The 22,556-nt window shown below is 44.2% G+C and overlaps 1 protein-coding gene across 2 annotated transcripts in view; it reads right to left on the reverse strand.

The window, feature by feature from the left end:
• KANSL1L (KAT8 regulatory NSL complex subunit 1 like) overlaps positions 1 to 22,556 on the reverse strand; it is a 147,028-nt gene that overhangs the window by 24,549 nt on the left and 99,923 nt on the right. For both annotated transcript variants that reach the window (XM_082261898.1, XM_082261899.1), the window contains exons 9-11: positions 13,914 to 14,006; positions 5,688 to 5,776; positions 4,574 to 4,663 (exon numbers count right to left, since the gene is read on the reverse strand). In XM_082261898.1, the coding sequence (XP_082118024.1) occupies positions 4,574 to 4,663; positions 5,688 to 5,776; positions 13,914 to 14,006 (272 nt within the window). The remainder of the gene's footprint in view (positions 1 to 4,573; positions 4,664 to 5,687; positions 5,777 to 13,913; positions 14,007 to 22,556) is intronic.

Consider the following 22,556-nt stretch of genomic DNA (forward strand, 5'->3'; position numbering starts at 1 on the left):
TAAAACTGGAGAAGACTGAATCTTGAGCAGCTGTGCATTGTATCCAATCTGAGAGAAAGAGGAAAAAAAGTGCTGTAAATTAGGAATGCTTTTTTTTTTTTTTTTTTTTTAGGAATAGAAGTGCTGCTAGTTTATTTTTATCAATTAACAAAATGGAAAGTAAATGAACAGACGGGAATCCAATGGACTGATGAGTTCAAATTTGAATTATTTGGCTGTAGCAAAAGGCAGTTTGTTCATGAAGCGCCGGAGAGTGGCACAATAATGAATGTCTGCAGGAAACAGTGAAGCACGGTGGAGGTTCCTTGCACAGTTGGGACTGCATTTCTGCAAATACAGTTGAAGACTTGGATCAATGATGTCCTCAATGCTGAGAAATACAGGCAGATACTTCCATCACGCCATACCATCAGGGAGGCCTGCGATTTGCCCCAAATCTCTTCTGCAGCAGGGCAACAACCCCAAACATACAGCCAATGTCATTAGGAACTATCTTCAGTGTAAAGAACAAGGAATCATGGAAGTGATGGTTTGGCCCCCACAGAGCCCTGATCTCAACATCATCAAGTCTGTCTGGGATTTCATGAAGAGACAGAAGGATTTGAGGCAGCCTACATCCATAGATGATCTGTGGTTAGTTCTCCAAGATGTTTGGAACAACCTACTTGTGGAGTTCTTTCAAAAACTGTGTGCAAGTGTACTTAGAAGAATTGATGCTGTTTTGAAGGCAAAGGGTGAAATCCAAATCAAACATTAATTTGGTTTGGATTTCTCTTTTGTTCATTTACTTTCCATTTTGTTCATTTATAAAAAATAAACTTAACACGTCTATATTTCTGAAAGCATTCCTAATTTACAGCATTTTTTCACACAGTACTGTGTGTGTATATGTATATATATATATATATATATATATATATACAGTGGGTACGGAAAGTATTCAGACCCCCTTAAATTTTTCACTCTTTGTTATATTGCAGCCATTTGCTAAAATCATTTAAGTTCATTCTTCTTCCTCATGAATGTACACATAGCACCCCATACTGACAGAAAAACACAGAATTGTTGACATTGTTGCAGATTTATTAAAAAAGAAAAACTGAAATATCACATGGTCCTAAGTATTCAGACCCTTTGCTCAGTATTTAGTAGAAGCCCCCTTTTGATCTAATACAGCCAGGAGTCTTTTTGGGAAAGATGCAACAAGTCTTTCACACCTGGATTTGGGGATCCTCTGCCATTCCTCCTTGCAGATCCTCTCCAGTTCTGTCAGGTTGGATGGTAAACGTTGGTGGACAGCCATTTTTAGGTCTCTCCAGAGATGCTCAATTGGGTTTAAGTCAGGGCTCTGGCTGGGCCATTCAAGAACAGTCACGGAGTTGTTGTGAAGCCACTCCTTCGTTATTTTAGCTGTGTGCTTAGGGTCATTGTCTTGTTGGAAGGTAAACCTTCGGCCCAGTCTGAGGTCCAGAGCACTATGGAGAAGGTTTTTGTCCAGGATATCCCTGTACTTGGCCGCATTCATCTTTCCTTCGATTGCAACCAGTCGTCCTGTCCCTGCAGCTGAAAAACACCCCCACAGCATGATGCTGCCACCACCATGCTTCACTGTTGGGACTGTATTGGACAGGTGATGAGCAGTGCCTGGTTTTCTCCACACATACCGCTTAGAATTAAGGCCAAAAAGTTTTATTTTGGTCTCATCAGACCAGAGAATCTTATTTCTCACCATCTTGGAGTCCTTCAGGTGTTTTTTAGCAAACTCCATGCGGCTTTCAAGTGTCTTACACTGAGGAGAGGCTTCCGTCGGGCCACTCTGCCATAAAGCCCCGACTGGTGGAGGGCTGCAGTGATGGTTGACTTTCTACAACTTTCTCCCATCTCCTGACTGCATCTCTGGAGCTCAGCCACAGTGATCTTTGGGTTCTTCTTTACCTCTCTCACCAAGGCTCTTCTCCCCAGATAGCTCAGTTTGGCCGGACGGCCAGCTCTAGGAAGGGTTCTGGTCGTCCCAAACGTCTTCCATTTGAGGATTATGGAGGCCACTGTGCTCTTAGGAACCTTAAGTGCAGCAGAAATCTTTTTGTAACCTTGGCCAGATCTGTGCCTTGCCACAATTCTGTCTCTGAGCTCTTCAGGCAGTTCCTTTGACCTCATGATTCTCATTTGCTCTGACATGCATTGTGATCTGGAAGGTCTTATATAGACAGGTGTGTGGCTTTCCTAATCAAGTCCAATCAGTATAATCAAACACAGCTGGACTCAAGTGGAGGTGTAGAACCATCTCAAGGATGATCAGAAGAAATGGAAAGCACCTGAGTTAAATATATGAGTGTCACAGCAAAGGGTCTGAATACTTAGGACCATGTGATATTTCAGTTTTTCTTTTTTAATAAATCTGCAACAATGTCAACAATTCTGTGTTTTTCTGTCAGTATGGGGTGCTATGTGTACATTCATGAGGAAGAAGAATAAACTTAAATGATTTTAGCAAATGGCTGCAATATAACAAAGAGTGAAAAATGTAAGGGGGTCTGAAAACTTTCCGTACCCACTGTATATATACAGTGGGTACGGAAAGTATTCATACCCCCTTAAATTTTTCACTCTTTGTTATATTGCAGCCATTTGCTAAAATCATTTAAGTTCATTCTTCTTCCTCATGAATGTACACATAGCACCCCATACTGACAGAAAAACACAGAATTGTTGACATTGTTGCAGATTTATTAAAAAAGAAAAACTGAAATATCACATGGTCCTAAGTATTCAGACCCTTTGCTCAGTATTTAGTAGAAGCCCCCTTTTGATCTAATACAGCCAGGAGTCTTTTTGGGAAAGATGCAACAAGTCTTTCACACCTGGATTTGGGGATCCTCTGCCATTCCTTCTTGCAGATCCTCTCCAGTTCTGTCAGGTTGGATGGTAAACGTTGGTGGACAGCCATTTTTAGGTCTCTCCAGAGATGCTCAATTGGGTTTAAGTCAGGGCTCTGGCTGGGCCATTCAAGAACAGTCACGAAGTTGTTGTGAAGCCACTCCTTCGTTATTTTAGCTGTGTCCTTAGGGTCATTGTCTTGTTGGAAGGTAAACCTTCGGCCCAGTCTGAGGTCCAGAGCACTCTGGAGAAGGTTTTTGTCCAGGATATCCCTGTACTTGGCCGCATTCATCTTTCCCTCGATTGCAACCAGTCATCCTGTCCCTGCAGCTGAAAAACACCCCCACAGCATGATGCTGCCACCACCATGCTTCACTGTTGGGACTGTATTGGACAGGTGATGAGCAGTGCCTGGTTTTCTCCACACATACCACTTAGAATTAAGGCCAAAAAGTTCTATTTTGGTCTCATCAGACCAGAGAATCTTATTTCTCACCATCTTGGAGTCCTTCAGGTGTTTTTTAGCAAACTCCATGCGGGCTTTCATGTGTCTTACACTGAGGAGAGGCTTCCGTCGGGCCACTCTGCCATAAAGCCCCGACTGGTGGAGGGCTGCAGTGATGGTTGACTTTCTACAACTTTCTCCCATCTCCTGACTGCATCTCTGGAGCTCAGCCACAGTGATCTTTGGGTTCTTCTTTTCCTCTCTCACCAAGGCTCTTCTCCCCCGATAGCTCAGTTTGGCCGGACGGCCAGCTCTAGGAAGGGTTCTGGTCATCCCAAACATCTTCCATTTGAGGATTATGGAGGCCACTGTGCTCTTAGGAACCTTAAGTGCAGCAGAAATCTTTTTGTAACCTTGGCCAGATCTGTGCCTTGCCACAATTCTGTCTCTGAGCTCTTCAGGCAGTTCCTTTGACCTCATGATTCTCATTTGCTCTGACATGCATTGTGATCTGGAAGGTCTTATATAGACAGGTGTGTGGCTTTCCTAATCAAGTCCAATCAGTATAATCAAACACAGCTGGACTCAAATGAAGGTGTAGAACCATCTCAAGGATGATCAGAAGAAATGGAAAGCACCTGAGTTAAATATACGAGTGTCACAGAAAAGGGTCTGAATACTTAGGACCATGTGATATTTCAGTTTTTCTGTCAGTATGGGGTGCTATGTGTACATTCATGAGGAAGAAAAATGAACTTAAATGATTTTAGCAAATGGCTGCAATATAACAAAGAGTGAAAAATTTAAGGGGGTCTGAATACTTTCCGTACCCACTGTATATATATATATATATATATATATATATATATATATATATATATATATACACACACACACACACACACACACACACACACACACACACACACACACACACACACACACACACACACACACACACACACACACACACACACACACAGAGTGTATGAACATATACACACACACACAGATAAAAAGACTATCTCTATAGGAGGAAATAAAGACTGTATGTGCGTAGGCCCCAATAAAAGATGGTTTCCACTGGGTATAACTTATAGCCCCTCAAATACTAGAATACAAACAATGCCTTAAAGGGGTTTTATACTTTTTACTCTGTTAAAATTTCAGCTTTGGACTCTGCATAACCTATGTAATAAATCCTTTACTACCTGCAATGAAAACACATTCAGTGGTTGTCAAGAGAATTACCTGTGAGGAAGATTTCTGAGACGTTGGTGTCATACTGATATCTTCAGAGGAGGAAAGACTTGTGAAGTCCTTAAACTGGCTAGAAAACCCCTGAAAATAGATAGAGTTGTTCTTTCTTTAAGAATGTGGAGGTATCTTACATAAAACTAGAGTTCTGCTTTAACCTTTTCAATGCCACAAACATAATACATGTGTCCACAGTAGCGGGAGTTGTGCACGTACTACATGTAAATTTCACAAGTTGACTGCTGACTGTACAGGATTGTTTCTACGTATACCCCCAAAGTGGGCATTGTGTTCCATTAGCTTCAGAATGTTCACAGCAAAATGCTATCACATAGGAGGCTTGGCTTTGCCCCCCCCCCAAAAATAAAAACACCTCCACTCCACATCCATGTAAAGAAACGCATCAAGGTTTGGGGGCGCCTAGTAGGGAAAAAAAAAAAAGCTTGTGCTAGCCACTAACACTGGAGTGAGAGCAATAATTCTAGAAACATAACTTATGTTTAAAGTATGGGTAAAGGTAGTTATACCTTTATGTCAGTGACAGGGATAAAGTATAACTGCCCCTACCCTTAGCCTCCCCCCCCCCTATCTCTCTATTCTCCTCTCTCTCCTCCTGTTACTTCTTTCCTCCTCGTTTGCCCCCCCCCCCCTTCGACCTTTCTTTCATCTTTCTTATTTCACCTCCATAAAAGCAAGCGAGGGAAGTGCTGGACCTGTTATTAACATGCTGTTGGTGTATACAATAATGCTTTCTTCTATGTTTCTGTTTGTTTTGACATTTACACTACTTGTGTATTGTTCGAGATGTCTCCCTTTCCCTGCTTCAATAAAAACTTATATTTGAAAAAAAAGTGTAACTGCACCCTTATAGCAGACTACACACCCTATAGAACTGAATAGAGAGAGTATACTTTGCATGCGTGGACCCCATTGGAAGGTGCAACCCACTAGGTATACTTTGGGGTGGTATACTTTTATAATTTTTTTTCTATGGTGATTTCAGCTTTAGACCCTGCGTGAACCGTGTGTTCAACTTTTTATTATTTGCAGTGAAACACTGGTGGTATTGCTGATAATACTCACATTCAAAAACTGTCAAGGGGATTACCTGCAAGGAAGATTTCTGAGAAATTGGTGTTGTCGTACTTGTATGATTATCTTCAGCTTGTGCAGCATTGTTAAAGGTGTTTAAAGTCACTGTGTTATGAAAAAAAATAGACAGCGGTTTAATTTATGAAATGTTCTATATTCAGACTAGACTTTTTGTGCTCCTATACTCCCCACATATTAATTTTCTTTAAATTCTACAAACCCACACAGTCTATAACTATGATAGGCTGTGCTACTGACCAGTAGGAATGGTGGAAAGGGTGGGCAACTTTAAGGTTCTACTGCTCTCTACTGTTAGCTGCTAGTATCACAGTGTTATGTATAATTATGTATTAGCACTTAGCAGAAGAGAATGGACTTGTAAAATCACCAGCCTGCCCATAAGACCCATAAAAAAAAAAAAAAAAAAAAAAAAGAATACAAGTGCAACTGCACCAAACATTATACTTATCCATAGTGAGAAAAATAGGAATTTCAACTTACTGGTAAATTCCTTATCTTGGAGTGTGGTGCAGGATACAGGACTGATATTCATAAACCATTGTTTCGATTCTGCTACCTTCAGGTGATCGGACACTTGCAACAACTTTTGCTAGGGTCAACCCTAGCGCATGTCCATTTAACCCTGCCTACCCTGTGAGGCTCCAGTTTTTTAGAAAACAATAAGGAGTAATCAAAACTCAGAGGGGTGGGACCTATGTCCTGTGCTGTACTCAAAGATAAGGAATTTATAGGTAAGTCAACAATCCTATTATCTTAATTGTACAAGACCGGTATTCATAGACCCTGGGACGTACCCAAGCAATAAAAATGAGGGATGGGCAACAACATAGCAATATAAAACTGCCAACAGGCCCACAAACAACATAAGGGTTTTATAATGTTTAGGATTAAATGTTTAAGGGTTAAGGGTTTAATGTTTGAGTATAACCTCACATCAAACATCCCAGTATATGCTGGAGTGACAATCTTCCATGATACAGATAATCTAAGCCTATGATTTCCAGCCCAAGGTCCAATGTTAAAGATACAATCTGATGGCTATCAGTTCCTGAATGTTCATGGGGGGGATCCTGTAGGGACCATGTCCCCTGAACAGTCAGGGGTCAGTCAAGTTGTAAGCTCTGCAAGACACCCATCTTTTCTGTGAAGGAATGCTTTTCTCAAATCCAGGGCATTACTGGAGATCTGCCATGCTAGGGATATCTTTACTTGCCTGGATATAAGCATTGGGTGACCAAAAAATATATATGCCTATTCCATGTCTTAAGGGTGTTGGCTTGATGGGTTCTAGTGTAAAACTGGGTAGAGGGAACTGCTTCAAAGGCGGTCATTATGAAGCCCAGAACCCTGATGCAGAAGAAAATTGAGGTGTGTTTTCTCCTCAATTTTCTTTACTCAAGATTGAGGAAGGCAATTTTCTCCTGAGGTAGGAAGGTTCTGGATTGGGCTGTGTCCAAGACTAGGCCCAGGTAATCCAGACAATGTGAGGGCTAGAGAGCAGACTTGAAAATGTTGATTATCCAGTCAAAGGTATGAAGGAACTTAATAGTCTTCTGCACTTTGGCAGACAAAGTTGCAACTGAGGATTCCTTCAGTGGGAGGTCATCCTGGTAACCTGTGACATGAATGCACTGAGCAAATAAGGCCTTTACGAGGGCTTCAAAATGCCTGTGAGCCAAATCCTTAAAGGAGGGAACATCCTTAATAGGAACTGTAAGGTGTTCACTGAGAACTGAAATGGTAGAATCCACAACTGGGATAGACTATTTATTTTTTAAATCCTTTTCCAGCTTAGGAGTATAACCCTTTGTAGGATTAAGTCAGTCCCAAAGTGCACTCTGTGCTTGTATTAGAAAAGTCATTTTAGACTTGTCCAGCCTCTTAGTAGCCATAGGGGTTGTTAGGATAGTATGCATCAATTAGTGTGTCCACTTTGGAAAGCATGAGATGCAAAGCCATAACCTGTAGCTTATAAGCTTTTGGGGAACATAAATCCTCCACTGCCACCACAACAGAAACATGTCCTTAGTAATTTCCTCTATATCTTCAGGTAAGGAGGTTCTACCACTGAATCCTAAACGGTCAGAAAAAAAAGGAGGACGTGTAGCATTTCAGACCTATGGAAAACTAAGGTTCTAGAAGTGCCACAAAATACAAATATAGTGACAGAGAAATCTGCTTTTGTCACACAGGCTTCATGGTGTGTAGCTGATAGGGAGCCAGAGTCAGATGACGGGAGTGGTTTCATAATAGGATATTGCTTTGGGATACCGGTGTTCTGTGTTTCCTGTAGGCTGTGGAAAGCAATTTGGCCCTTTTGTCCCAGCTTGCTTGCACCTGTGAGCCTTCATTACTGTTAGGGGATCCCCAGTGTTTTTTTTTATGTTTAGAGAAGAAGCTACTATATGCCAGGCGTTGACCGAGTTCCTGTGGCTGTGTTTCTATAGAAGATGGCTGTGGGAATGCAGCATTTTCCTGCGTGTGTTCACAGCAGAACAGGTGAGAAACACATCATCTGATTTAAGAGGCACGAGGCAATTATCTCATCCTTCTGAGGCTTAGTCCAGATAGGAGGGGGGAAAAAAGCTAATTTTAATAGGGCTTGTTAGTTTAATAGTGTTAGAGACAAAATGTTAGTGGTTGTCACAATAAAGTTAAAAACACAGAAAACCTCTACCTGCTAAACCGCATAGTGTGCTATGCCCTGCAGACAGTGTTGATTAATTCCAGGAAACAGAATCTATAAACAGGGAAACCCTTTCTTACTTTATTCTTGAAGCTGAATCTTTTAGGGTCCAGGCTTTGCTCATCACAGTGGGCATACCCCCGAAGGGGTCTTCGGGGTCTGGGAACCATACAAATGAATTATGGCCCTGGACCTGTATAACACCCTGCAGTTAACTTCAAACATTGCACTTCTTTCTTGCCAAGGTAAAGGACTAACATCCCTATCGCCCAAAGCAAACATTACAGGATGTCCTCACAGAATGAGGTTCAAGTATGGTCCCTGAAGTACACACCAAGGGCGACAGATCTTGAAATGGCTTGGTAGCTCAAGGCAATAAGCAATGAGATTGTTGATAAAAAATTCAGATAAAAAAACTTCAACAGTTAACCTCCCTGGCGGTATGATTGTTTCGGATTTTAGGTGCTGAAAGCAGTACCATTATTTTGCATGTAATTCTTAATGATGAGCAGCCCAAACCAACTATTTATATATGTTTTTTTTTTTTACTGTGCGTTCTTCTTTATAACAACTTGGTTATGATAAAGTTTGAAACACAAAATCATAAATTATAATATAATAAATAAGTTAAAGTATGTATAATAAATAACTATAAATAAGTTAAAGTATGTATGTATATATAGAAATATGTATACATATATTTTATATATATATATATATACACACACATATACATATATATATATATATATATATATACATATATATATATATATATATATATATATATATATATATATATATATATATATATACATACATACATACACACATATATATATATATATATATATATATATATATATATATATATATATATATATATATATATATATATATATATATTATATAAAGTACAGTAAAACTGCAGGAAAGGGCACTTGGGGGCAAACTAATGTCAATTTATTTTATTTTGTATTGTAATCAGTGTGTTTGTGTGTATAACTTTTTGAATTTGTCGCCGGTTCCACCCCCTGCGAGCGTCACGTCGCAGGAGACGGAAGCCGGGGCTCACAAGCATCGGGCGGAAGATCCGGCCGCCGCACACTGCCAGGATACATCGCTGGATCCCAGGGACAAGGTAAGTAACCCCTCTTTCAGGATCCAGCGATGCTCCTGGCGGTACCCCGAGTGTGGCTCGGGGTTACCGCTAATTGCACTGAAATTTAACCCCGAGCCACACTTGGGAATACCGCTAAGGAGGTTAAAAAAAATCCTATTTATAATCACCTAAGGACATTAGAAAAAAACTGTAGCCTCACCGAGTTAGCGTGGTTATATAGGTATGCTCTAGGGGTGGCCTGAGCAAAAGTTTTTTCCAGTGTCCAATCACCTGAAGGTAACAGCATATAACCCATGATCTATGAAGACCAGTTCTGTGTCCTTTACTGTACAATTAAGATAAAAACTTTGCCTTTGGCTCTACTTTAAGAATGAATTATTCCAAAATGTCTGCAGCTACATTAATTAGAGAGAGCTTATTTTATATTTGATATAATAATTTTAAAATTATGCAAACACTTTAATTTCCATAGCCTGGCTACAGATTCTCTTTAACCCCTTCACACTGACCTAACATATACACCCTCATGGAAGTGGGCTTTTTTCTGTGGGGTCACATATATGCGTATCTCCCTTTCAGAGACCAGGGTCTCACTGAGAGCTCCGGGCACCGTACTTACGATCGGGACCCAAAACTCCTGATTTCCAGGTCAACTGATCACTGTGGTAGCCTCTGATTGGCTACCACAGTGGTCAGTCAATGTGAAGCCCGCCCCTGTGTTTCTCTCTCTATGAATAGAGGAGAGAGATACATAGTATCTCTTTCTCCTTGCAGAGAGAAAAAAAAGTTGGTGTAAAATTAATAAATAAATTAAAAAAAAAAAACATAAGGAAAAAATACCTAGTCAAAGTTTGATCTACAGTGGGTCAGTGCCAGGGTTAGTGGTTGGGTCAAAGGTCAGGGTCATTATATTTTTTAATTAGTATCAGTGTCAGTGTGTTTTAGGTAGGACAAAAAAAAGGAAAGAAGCAAAACGCGCACTATTTTTTCTGAGCTATACTACGTGTACAAACCACAAATAACATACACATTTTTGGTATCACTGCGATCATTTGGAGCAGGAGAATTAGGTTTGGATTGTTCTTTGGTGGTAGGTTATGGTAGTAACCAGAAATATACAGCTAAATACATTTTTTTTCTATAATGAGCCAGTTTTCCTTGATTAAAAAAAAAAAAAATCAGGAGCTATCCATAACCATTTACCACCAAAGGAAAGCCCAATTTGTCCTGGAAAAAAATAAACAAGGTATAATCCACCTGGATGTACATATAGTTGTGATGATCTGTACGATTTTACTAACACATGTCAAAGTTGCAAAATTGTGCTTAGGCTTTAAGATTTGTTTTACCCTTAGGCGTGAAGGGGTTAATGTTACATTGCTTATGCTTAGGAAAGTACAAAGTTATTTTTTTTTTTTATTTTTTTTTGGTGCAGTGCTTGTTGAATCCCCTGTGAACAAAGTGAACCGTGAAATCACAGCACACATAAAAGTGCAAAGTATGTAAAAATGGCCAGAGATGTATAGTAACGAAGTAGAACTACTTAAGTACTGTACTTAAGTACCGAAATGCGGTATCTGTACTTTCCTAGAGTAGAATTTTTTTCTCCTACTTCTACTTTACTACATTTTTTCGATGATTTCGATACTTCTACTCCGATATTTTTTTTTTGTGCTGCATCGTTACTTTTCTCTGCCTTTCCCTTTTTCTTTTTTGTTTGGTTTCCCTCCTTACTGCTCTCTCCTACTCTTTCAATTATCCTCCCAATACTGCCTTCCCCCCTCCCCTCCCCTTTTCTATAGGAAGGCAAAGGTAAAGATACCCCCCTTTTTCATGGGTACCTGGTCTCTGGCCATTTGGGTAGCGTTGTTCAGCTCCAGGCTTCTGCTGGGCCAGCGTGGAGTGCTCCCACATGCGCCTCTCGGCGCTCTGACATGTGTGGCGGCCTTTGGCCACTCCGCTCCTCCCCTCCTTGTCTCCATTCGCTGACGTCTCAGCGCTGGGAGGCGGGGATTCTGGTGGCCGCGCAGTAGAGGCACGTGCGCATGCGCAGTGCGATCGAGGCACTGGCGGCCATCTTGGTTAAGGGAAACATGGGGGGGTCTCTGATGTAAGGGGGGGCTTTGTGTGGGCGGTCTCTGATGTAAGGGGGCTCTGTGTGGGGGGTCTCTGATGTAAGGGGGGTCTCTGATGTAAGGGGGGCTCTGTGTGGGAGGGCTCTGATGTAAGGGGGACTCTGTGTGGGAGGGCTCTGATGTGGGAGGCTCTGATGTAAGGGGAGCTCTGTGTGGAGGGGCTCTGATGTAGGGGGAGCTCTGTGGGGGGCTCTATGGGGGGGGCTCTGATGTAAGGGGGCTCTGTGGGGATGGTCTCTGATGTAAGGGGGCTCTGTGTTGGGGTCTCTGGATGTAAGGGGGGCTTTGTGTGAGGGGTCTCTAAAGTAAGGGGGCTTTGTGTGTGGGGTCTCTGATGTAAGGGGGGCTCTGTGTGGGGGGTCTCTGATGTAAAGGGGCTTTGTGTGGGGGGTCTTTGATGTAAGGGGGTTCTGTATGGGGGGTCTCTGATGTAAGGGGGTGCTGTGTGGGGGGTCTTTGATGTAAGGAGGCTCTGTGTGGGGGGTCTCTGGTGTAAGGGGGCTCTGTGTGGGGGTCCTGATGTAAGGGGGCTCTGTGTGGGGGTCTCTGATGTAAGGGGTCTCTGTGTGGGGGATCTCTGATGTGTGGGGGTCTCTGATGTAAGGGGGCTCTGTGTGGGGGGGTCTCTGATGTAAGGGGGACTCTGTGTGGGAGGGCTCTGATGTGGGGGGCTCTGATGTAAGGGTAGCTCTGTGTGGAGGGGCTCTGATGTAAGGGGAGCTCTGTGTGGAGGGGCTCTATGGGGGGGGGGCTCTGATGTAAGGGGGGCTCTGTGGGGATGGTCTCTGATGTAAGGGGGCTCTGTGTTGGGGTCTCTGATGTAAGGGGGGCTTTGTGTGAGGGGTCTCTAAAGTAAGGGGGCTTTGTGTGGGGATGGTCTCTGATATAAGGGGGCTCTGTGTTGGGGTCCCTGATGTAAGGGGGGCTTTGTGTGGGGGGCTCTGATGTAAGGGGGCTCTGTGGGGGGGGGGTCTCTGATGTAAGGGGAGCTCTGTGTGGGGGGGGTCTCTGATGTAAGCGGGCTCTGTGTGGGGGGTCTTTGATGTAAGGGGGGCTCTGTGTGGGGGGTCTCTGATGTAAAGGGGGGCTCTTTGTGGGGGCTGGGGGGTCTCTGCTGTAAGGGTGCTCTGTGTGGGGGGTCTCTGATGTAAGTGGGGCCTCTGTGGGGGGTTTCTGTTGTAAGGGGGCTCCGTTGGGGGTTTTCTGTTGTAAGAGGGGCTCCGTTGGGGGGTCTCTGATGTAAGGGGGGTCTCTAATGTAAGGGGGGCTAAGTTTGTAGTGATCATAAAAAAGAAAAGTCAAATGAAGTGCAAAAAAAGTGCAAGAAAAAATGTGCAGGGCGCTGTTTTGTCACATATATATATTTGCAGATTCACAATATTTTGAACTTTTTATTGACTTAGATTTCATACACTCTTCCTTTATTTCATTATTGGAATATATTGTTGTATATCACATTGGTTTATATATGATTTTGCGCACCAATAAGCTGTGGAGAAAAAAAAAAAAACAGGCAGGGAAGAGAAGGAGGGATGCTTTAAAAGGGGAAGGGAGGGACATACTTTATCTGTTTTTTGTTTACAAAAAGTTACAGCCTAAGGAATTGTGATTGTCCTTTAGGTTAATCATTTGAATAAATCATTTGAAATAATAAAAAACAAAATGATGTTCAAACTTTTGACTTCTTTCTTTAATAACTACATAACACAGTACTTCTACTTCTACTTTCAGTACTTGAGTAGAATTTTTTTGTTTCAAAACTACTGGTACTTTTTACTTTTAGTACTTAAGTAGCAATTTTTTTGAAAAAACTACTTGCAATACTTAAGTAAAAAAAATGTTGAATACTTTAGTACTTCCACTTAAGTAACTTTTTCTGCGAGCACTTCCACTTCTACTTAAGTCACTTTTTGATCGAGCACTTGTACTTTTACTCAGGTAGAAATTTCGAGTACTTTATACAAGTCTGGAAATGGCCTTCTCGCCCTAATCTCGCTGGGGTGCAAGGCTCCTGACAAAGTACTCCATGGTCTCCCTAGCCCTTGTTTGTACTTGTTGAGGGGCTCTTTTGAAGAGAGACCCCTCCAGTTGGGGAGAGGTAAATGACCTGAAGGCCACAGAACTTCGCCCTGGGAACCTGCACTCTCCATGTCTCTATGCATAATATGCATCAACAACAAACGCATACGCAGTATAAAGTGCTCACGATTAATAGTTAAAAGTTGCCTTTACAGATAAATGCTACATCTATGACAACACAGTAATAGAAATATTTACCCAAATCATTCACCCTTGCACTGCTCCTTTCATCCTTAAGCGGGTCATAGAAAGACTCTGGAGTAGCACTAGCTGGAGAACAATTGTTCGTATCTAGAGGCAAAATCAAATAAATAGGAGACAGAAAAGAAGAAAAATTCTGGTACAGGCATGCACCAGGCACATTCTGTATACCGGTATTCCATTGTACACTGGGATAATTCAAATATGCCCTGCAGAAACCAATTAAATGCATCATGTGTAACCTTAACCTACTGCCTTGTGTTTGTCTTTGAACGTCATTACCCAAAGAAATGATACTCCCTTTAAGGTTCAGTGAACCTAGCTAGTAATCATAACTTACAGGCACATGAACTTTAATGGCATCCCAGTCTTAGTCCATAGGTTCAATATTGAGTTGGCCCACCCCTTGCAGCTATAACAGCTTCAACTCTTCTGAGAAGGCTGTCCACAAGGTTTAGGAGTGTGTCTATGGGAATGTTTGACCATTCTTCCAGAAGCGTATTTGTGAGGTCAGGCACTGATGTGGATGAGAAGGCCTGGCTTGCAGTGTCCTCTCTAATACATCTCAAAGGTGTTCTATCAGGTTGAAGTCAGGACACTATGCAGGCCAGTCAGTTCCCCCACCCCAAACTCGCTCATCCATGTCTTTATGGACCTTGCTTTGTGTACGGGTCGAAATTATTTGGTGGAGAGGGGATTATGATGTGGGGTTGTTTTTCAGGGGTTTGGCTTGGACCCCTAGTTCCAGTGAAGGAAACTCTTAAGGTGTCAGCCTACCAAGACATTTTGGACAATTTCATGCTCCCAACTTGTGGGAACAGTTTTGGGATGGCCCCTTCCTTTTTCCACGTGACTGTGCACCAGTGAACAAAGCAAGATCCATAAAGACATGGATGAGCGAGTTTGGGGTGGAGGAACTTGACTGGCCTGTACAGAGTCCTGACCTCAACCCGATAGAACACCTTTGGGATAATATAGTGTGGAGACTGCGAGACAGGCCTTCTCATCCAACATCAGTGCCTGACCTCACAAATGCGCTTCTGGAAGAATAGCCAAACATTCCCGTAGACACACTCCTAAACCTTGTAGACAGCCTTCCCAGATGAGCTGAAGCTTTTATAGCTGCAAAGAGTGGGCCAACTGAATATTGAACCCTACGGACTAAGACTGGGGTGGCTTTAAAGTTCATGTGCGTGTAAAGGCGGGCATCCCGATGCTTTTGACAATATAATGCATACAGATACTATAAAACAATTCACAGAACTGGTTCCAAAATAATTATAATTATTATTCAATATCCTATTGAATTCATTAGTTTAATACACTGGCAAAATGGTTGAACCAGCAGAAGAGTAGTGATAGGTGCCAAGCAAACCAAATCAAAAGTGTATGAAGCAGCTTTGAGGGACCTCATGAAAGATGATTAGAGGGACCTCATGAAAGATTCATGGAAGCTGCCATTGATGAACTCTCCTTTTGAGAATGCTAGTTCCCTGGCAGTTATGGTGTTATTTTGGCTTTGTGGCTGTTTGAGTTGCTTACCCAGAGCAAGGCCAGAGATGAAGATTATTTGATATTTTTCTGACACTTAGTCACAGCATGCTTGCTCTGGGTCTAATGCAAAAGTACTTAAAATTGTATTACACCCAAAACCAAAAATGTTATATATTGCATCTCATCAATCACTAGATGTGGTGGCAGCATTCGTTTTTTATTTATTAGGCTAGGCGCACATATATGCGGGTACAGGAATGTGTAAACATCCCACACATTCCTGCACCCGTAGGCAAAACGCACTGCTATATTTTTCTGGTTGGGTAATGTAGTATGGCACATGAGAGAAGAGGCCCACACTATTATCGGTTGCCGGTTTCCTTCCTCTGCAGACTTGCCAATTAACATCATATGCCTCATATTTCGCATGTGCCATACTGGAGGGGGACACAGAGTGCAGAGATTGGGGAAACTGTGTTAGAAGGAGGTAGGTAAGTCTTTTAATTTTAATAAAGCTCCCCACAACACAAACACAAACGCACGGATCTGATGCACACTGTACAAGAATGACGACACTAACACATATTAGATTCATTCTGGTTATATTCAAGATATTATAAAGTTTAAAGGAGAAATAAGGCCTATAGTATGGGCCCTACTTCCCCTATGGGTCATGGGAGTGTACTTCATTGTGCACTCTGTGACTCGTTTTCAGCAGACAGCAGGCTATCTTCGCTGTCAGCTGACATTACTCAACTGGTCTAGGCTGTGGATCCAACCCAACTTTAATGTCGGGTTCCACCTAGATGCCTGAATCGGAAGTTGGCTCAGCCTTGTCAGCGAGCTGCAGGGAGACTAAGCCAGCTGCCCCTGCCCCCTGCACAGCCCAGTGCTTCAGTCACCGGCTCTCTGCTCATTGAAGATTGAGAACTGAGTGATCAGCAGGGTTCAATCCCTCAGTTCCCTGTATTAGAGGTGGCGGGGGACAGATGCAGCATTGAACCAATGCTAGCTACATCCACCTAGGTGGGTATAATGGTTTGTTTATTTCAATTCCTAAACTAAGTAAAATAAATCTGACTGCACAAACTCCTTAAGATCTATATCAATCATGTACTGCCAGGGCCTGCTTGACTGGAAACGAATTGGATAGTTTAGGAAGTTCCACATATTACACAATTTTGGTAGATCTAAAGAAGATTGCAACATATACGGTAAGCTTTATAGGTGAGGGGATGCGGTTAAGAAGCTCTAACACCAGTCCCACTGCTGTAACATTGTGTGTTACAAAATCTGAGGTTTGGTACTTCACTAAGCAAAGCACTGGTGATGGTACATGTAAATCTTTGGCTTTGAGCTTTTTTTTCTGTGGTTATTGTAAGCCAGCTCCATCCCCTTTGTAATGTGTAGAAGTAAAGCTATGACCTTTCATATAAGCATCTGAGGACACAACCAAAAGCAGCAGGCACCTTACAAGCTTCCCCCAACCAGATGTTTGCCCCTGCAAGATGCAATGATGTCCCCTCCACTTATATTGCCCCACAGGGATGCAGACTGTATACTATATTGACTAATTTGTGGTGACAACTTATCCGGACTCCTGACTGGTCCCTAAAAACAAAACCAATTACCCCAAGGTAACTGACTCTGCAATTGGACCGGTGGCCTGAAGTGGCCTTGTTTGCCATAGAAATGTCAACTAGCCAAACCTTCAGCGTCTTTGCAGGAATATTATTTAGTATGGCAGGTGGCATCTTTACAGAAAAACGCATCAGATTGCTGTTCACAAGCGATGAGAGGCTGACATTCATCAAAATGAAATACTGGATAACCCATGACTTTCTAATGCCGAGCTGAGGCTCTGTGCATTCATTCAGACACGGAACTGCTGTTCTACCCTGCCCCCTCTCTCTCCCGATTGGCTAACTGAGTTTGATTGACAGCAGCAGGAGCCAATGGCGCCGCTGCTGTGTCTCAGCCAATCAGGAGAGAGTCCCAGATGGACATCGCTGGATAGAGAGGGGGGCTCAGGTAAGTATTAAGGGGGCTGAGAGGGGCTTCTGCACACAGAAGGCTTTTTATCTTAATGCATTAAGATAAAAATTATTCTGACTTTACAACCCCTTTAACCGCTTGCCGACCGCCGCAAGTAGATATACTGCGGCGGTCAGCCCCGGCCAGGCAAAGTGACGTATATATACGTCACTAGCCTGTGACCGGCTTGTGAGCCAATAGCAGGCCCGGCTCGTTCACTGAGGAGTCCGTGCGTGTGACCGGCGGACCCGATGTCCGCCGGTCACACTACGATCGTCGGTAGAGAGGGAGAAAGGCGAGCGGCTTATGTAAACAAGCCGCCTGTCATTCTCCCCTGTGTAAAAATGGAGATCAGACGGTTCTACTATGTAGAACCGTTTATCTCTGTTTTTACAATAGTAGACATGTCCCATCACAGTTAGAAGCACGCCCCTAGGACACACTTAACCCCTCCCTCTCCAATACAGTTAACCCCTTCCCTGCCAGTGTAATTTTTACAGTAACAGTGCATATGTATAGCACTGATTACTGCAGTAATCTCACTGGTAACCCCAAAAGTGTCAAAAATGTCAGTCAAGGGTCCGATCTGTCCGCCGCAATGTCGCAGTCCCGCAAAAAAAAAAAAATCGCAGATCGCCGCCATTACTCGTTAAAAAAAAAAACACCAAAAATGACAAAAATCTTTCCCTTTGTTAGTAAACGCAATAACTTTTGCGCAAACAAATCAAAATACGCTTTTTGTGATTTTTTTTACCAAACATATGTAGCATAAAACAAATTGGCCTAAAATGTTAAAAAATTTTGATTTTTACATTTATTTTTTTGGGAATTTCATTTAAAAAAAATGTGAAAAATATTGTTATTTTTGCAAAATTTACGCTCTTTTTTTGTTTATAGCGCATGATCAAAAAATCGCACAGGTGATCAAATACCACCAAAAGAAAGCTCTGTTTGTGGGAAAAAAAGGACGTCAAATTAGTTTAGGTACAGCGTCGCACGACCGCGCAATTGTCCGTTAAAGTCACGCAGTATAAAAACGCAAAAAAAACCCTGGTCAGGAAGGGGGTAAAATCTTCCGGGGCTTAAGTGGTTAAGAAAAAGACAAAAAGACCATAGCCACTACCACCAAATGTTTCTGCAAATGCTCTTACAGCTAAAACACTCCATTACCTTCATTTTATCATCTTCACAATGTACTAGTCTAGGCACAATCCAGAAAACATGCAGAATGTTGAGAGATTGAAAAGTTCTAATCCTTTTCCCACCTACTATGCTCCCCCACACACAGAAATCACAGAAAAGTCTGCAAAACCAAATTTTTGTGAAATCTGCAATTTGTGGGTTGAATATCCTCTTGAGCTAAATGTGTCAGAGCAACTGTTTGCTCTATGGCATTCCTTCAATTATTACTAGTTAATAAAAAATGGGCTTGTCATGTATTCTTCACAGTTTACACTTGTAAAAGGAAATCTGTTAAATTAATTTAATGTAGAAAACCCTTATTCATTGTAGTGCAGGAGGCCATTCACACTAAATTCCCAGAAATCAGCTGAATGACAGTTGCTCAAAGACCAAAGTTTACTGCGATTTACCTTTCTCTTGTTAAACAAAAACCCAACACAGTGCATGCATTGTTTTCTAAGTGGCACAGCTGAGTGCTGGGGAGTTTTCTTGTGTTGTGCACTTACGGTCAAATGGCCCTCTCACATGACATTTCTTGGTTATATATTGACTGAGTCATTTGCCAGCATTTCTCTTTGCAGTGTTTGGTCTTAGCTGTCCTGAGTGAACTTGTACAGAGGACAAGGTTAACGTCCAGACAGTGGCGGAGCTAGACTTTTAAAACAGGGGTGGCAAAGGGGGGGCAAGGTATTATTTTGGGGGGTCAATATATAAAGTGTCGTTTAGTGTCAGATTTGTCCACCGCAATGTCGCAGTCCCTCTAATAATCGCTGATCGCTGCCATTACTAGTAAAAACAAATTTAAAAAATAAAAAGTTCCATAGTTTGTAGATGTAATAACTTTTTTGCAAACCAATCAAAATACACTTTTACAAAAAATATGTGGCAGAATACATATTAGCCTAAATCTATGAAAATAGGGGGAGCTGTAAAGCACTGTGGGGAGCTGAAGAGTCCTGGGGGAGGGGGGGGGGGCTAAAGAGCACTGGTGGGGGGGGGGGGCCTGAAGAGCTCTGGGGGGTACTGGAAAGGGGGGTGTAAAGTATGCATTTATTAGATACAGAGCAGAAAAATACATCCACATCAGCAGTTCTATGGCACATCATTCTTTGTCAGTTAAACACTCTGACCTATACATATCTGTGAACACTTGCAGATTAATATGTGCACAATGTTCTAGGTATATTGGGGACAGTGGCGGCTGGTGCTCAAAAATGTTAGGGGGGCGCAAACAGAAAAATGTAATAGGCATTGCTTTGCGGCAAAAAACGCTGTAAAAAATTGCGTGACTTTGAGGTCGCAAAAGTGAGAAACGGGCCTTCAGTAATTAAGGTATAGTGTGCCCCCTTTCAATGCAGTGACCAGCGTACATGCCCCCTTCAATGCAGTGACCAGCGTACATGCCCCCTTCAATGCAGTGACCAGCGTACATGCCCCCTTCAATGCAGAGACCAGCAGACATGCCCCCTTCAATGCAGAGATCAGCGTATATGCCCCCTTCAATGCAGAGATCAGTGTATATGCCCCCTTCAATGCAGAGATCAGCATACATGCCCTGAATGCAGTGACCAGCATACATGCCCCCAATGCAGAGACCAGCATACATGCCCCCTTCAATGCAGTGACCAGCGTACATGCCCCCTTCAATGCAGTGACCAGCGTACATGCCCCCTTCAATGCAGTGACCAGCGTACATTCCCCCTTCAATGCAGAGATCAGCGTACATGCCCCCTTCAATGCAGAGATCAGCGTACATGCCCCCTTCAATGCAGAGATCAGCGTACATGCCCCCTTCAATGCAGTGACCAGCGTACATTCCCCCTTCAATGCAGTTACCAGCGTACATGCCCCCTTCAATGCAGAGATCAGCGTACATGCCCCCTTCAATGCAGAGATCAGCGTACATGCCCCCTTCAATGCAGTGACCAGCGTACATTCCCCCTTCAATGCAGTGACCAGCGTACATGCCCCCTTCAATGCAGAGATCAGCGTACATGCCTCCTTCAATGCAGAGATCAGCATACATGCCCCCAATGCAGAGACCAGCATACATGCCCCCAATGCAGTGACCAGCATACATGCCCGCAATGCAGTGACCAGCATACATGCCCCCAATGCAGCGACCAGCATACATGCCCCCAATGCAGCGACCAGCATACATGCCCCCAATGCAGCGACCAGCATACATGCCCCCAATGCAGCGACCAGCGTACATGCCCCCAATGCAGTGACCAGCGTACATGCCCCCAATGCAGTGACCAGCGTACATGCCCCCAATGCAGAGATCAGCGTGCGTGCCCCCTTACCTACCTGGAGCGGCAGCGGGCGGCTTCTTCTCAGTCCCGGTGACCGGCGGCGCGTCTCCACGAGTCCTTCCAGCAGCAGCGGCTTCTTCTGAGTACCGGTGACCGGCGGCGCGTCTCCATGAGTCCTTCCGCCTCCTCCTCGGCTAATGGCAAGGGGTTTGTCTTGTGGCCAATCAAGAAGCGCGTATCGGAAGCGCTTCCTGATTGGCCAGGAGTTGGATCGGTGTGAAAATAGCGAATTTTCATTCGCTATTGTCACGCAATGGGTGGGCTCGGGATGCACTGCTCTGCGCCCCGGGTCCACCCTTTGCATCGCCCTATTAGAGCCTCTGGCTCTAATCAGGTGATGCAAAAAAAAAAATCCTATTGAACGCCCCTGCATGCAGATTAGGGGGCTGGACGCATGGATGGGGGGGGGCGGCGCCCCTGCGCCCCCCTCAGGCACTAACCTTCTTCCTCCTCCCCCCTCAGGCACTAACCTTCTTCCTCCTCCTTCCCCCCCCCCTCGGGCACTCACCTTCTTCTTCCCCCCCCTCTCAGGCACTCACCTTCTTCCTCCTCCCCCCCCTCAGGCACTCACCTTCTTACTCCTCCCCCCCCCCCCTCAGGCACTCACCTTCTTCTCCCCCCCCCCTCAGGCACTCACCTTCTTCTCCCCCCCCTCAGGCACTCACCTTCTTCTTCCTCCCCCCTCTCAGGCACTCACCTTCTTCTCCCCCCCCCCTCAGGCACTCACCTTCTTCTCCCCCCCCTCAGGCACTCACCTTCTTCTTCTTCCTCCCCCCCCATCAGGCACTCACCTTCTTCCTCCCCCCCCTCCGGCACTCACCTTCTTCCTCCTCCCTCCCCCTCAGGCACTCACATTCTCCCCCCCCCCTCGGGCACTCACATTCTTCCTCCTCCCTCCCCCTCAGGCACTCACATCCCCCCCCCCTCGGGCACTCACATTCTTCCTTCTTTCCCCCCCTCCCCCCTCAGGCACTCACATTCTTCTTCCTTCGGCTCTCAGCTGAGCTGAGCAGCGCTGCAGCCAGAAGAAGACGGAGGGGGGTGGAGGCGGAGCCAATGCTAGGCGGCAAGGGGAGGAATTTGAAATCCTCCTCCGCTCGTCATGTGACAGCAGAAGAGGTTCTCGGAGCGGAGGAGGATTTCAAATTCCTCTCCTTGCCGCCTAGCATTGGCTCCGCCTCCACCCCCCTCCGTCTTCTTCTGGCTGCAGCGCTGCTCAGCTCAGCTGAGAGCCGAAGGAAGTAGGAGCAATGCAATGGCATATTTGACACTCGGGGCGGGGGCAGGCAAATAACTTAAAACGATGACGATCCACACACGAGACCCGGGACTTTTTGGTTGGCACACTCGGGGCTGAAGCTCCGTTCAGCCCCCCCTGCCGACACCACTGGCTGTGTAAGTGGCAGGAGTCCGGTCTTCCCTGCTCTCCATCCGCCTCCCTCCGCAGCTCCCGGCCGTACGGCGATCCCCTGCCCTGTGATTCCTCCGCTGCCATGCACCCGGCCACCCGCCCAGGATTGGGGTGGCAACAGGGGTGGCAAGGACTTCTTCTGGGGTGACAATTGCCACCCCAGCTAACCCTCTGGCTCCGCCACTGCGTCCAGACAAACATTTT

The sequence above is a fragment of the Pelophylax lessonae genome, assembly GCF_965119305.1.
Source record: "Pelophylax lessonae genome assembly, chromosome: 6".
Lineage (NCBI taxonomy): Eukaryota > Metazoa > Chordata > Amphibia > Anura > Ranidae > Pelophylax > Pelophylax lessonae.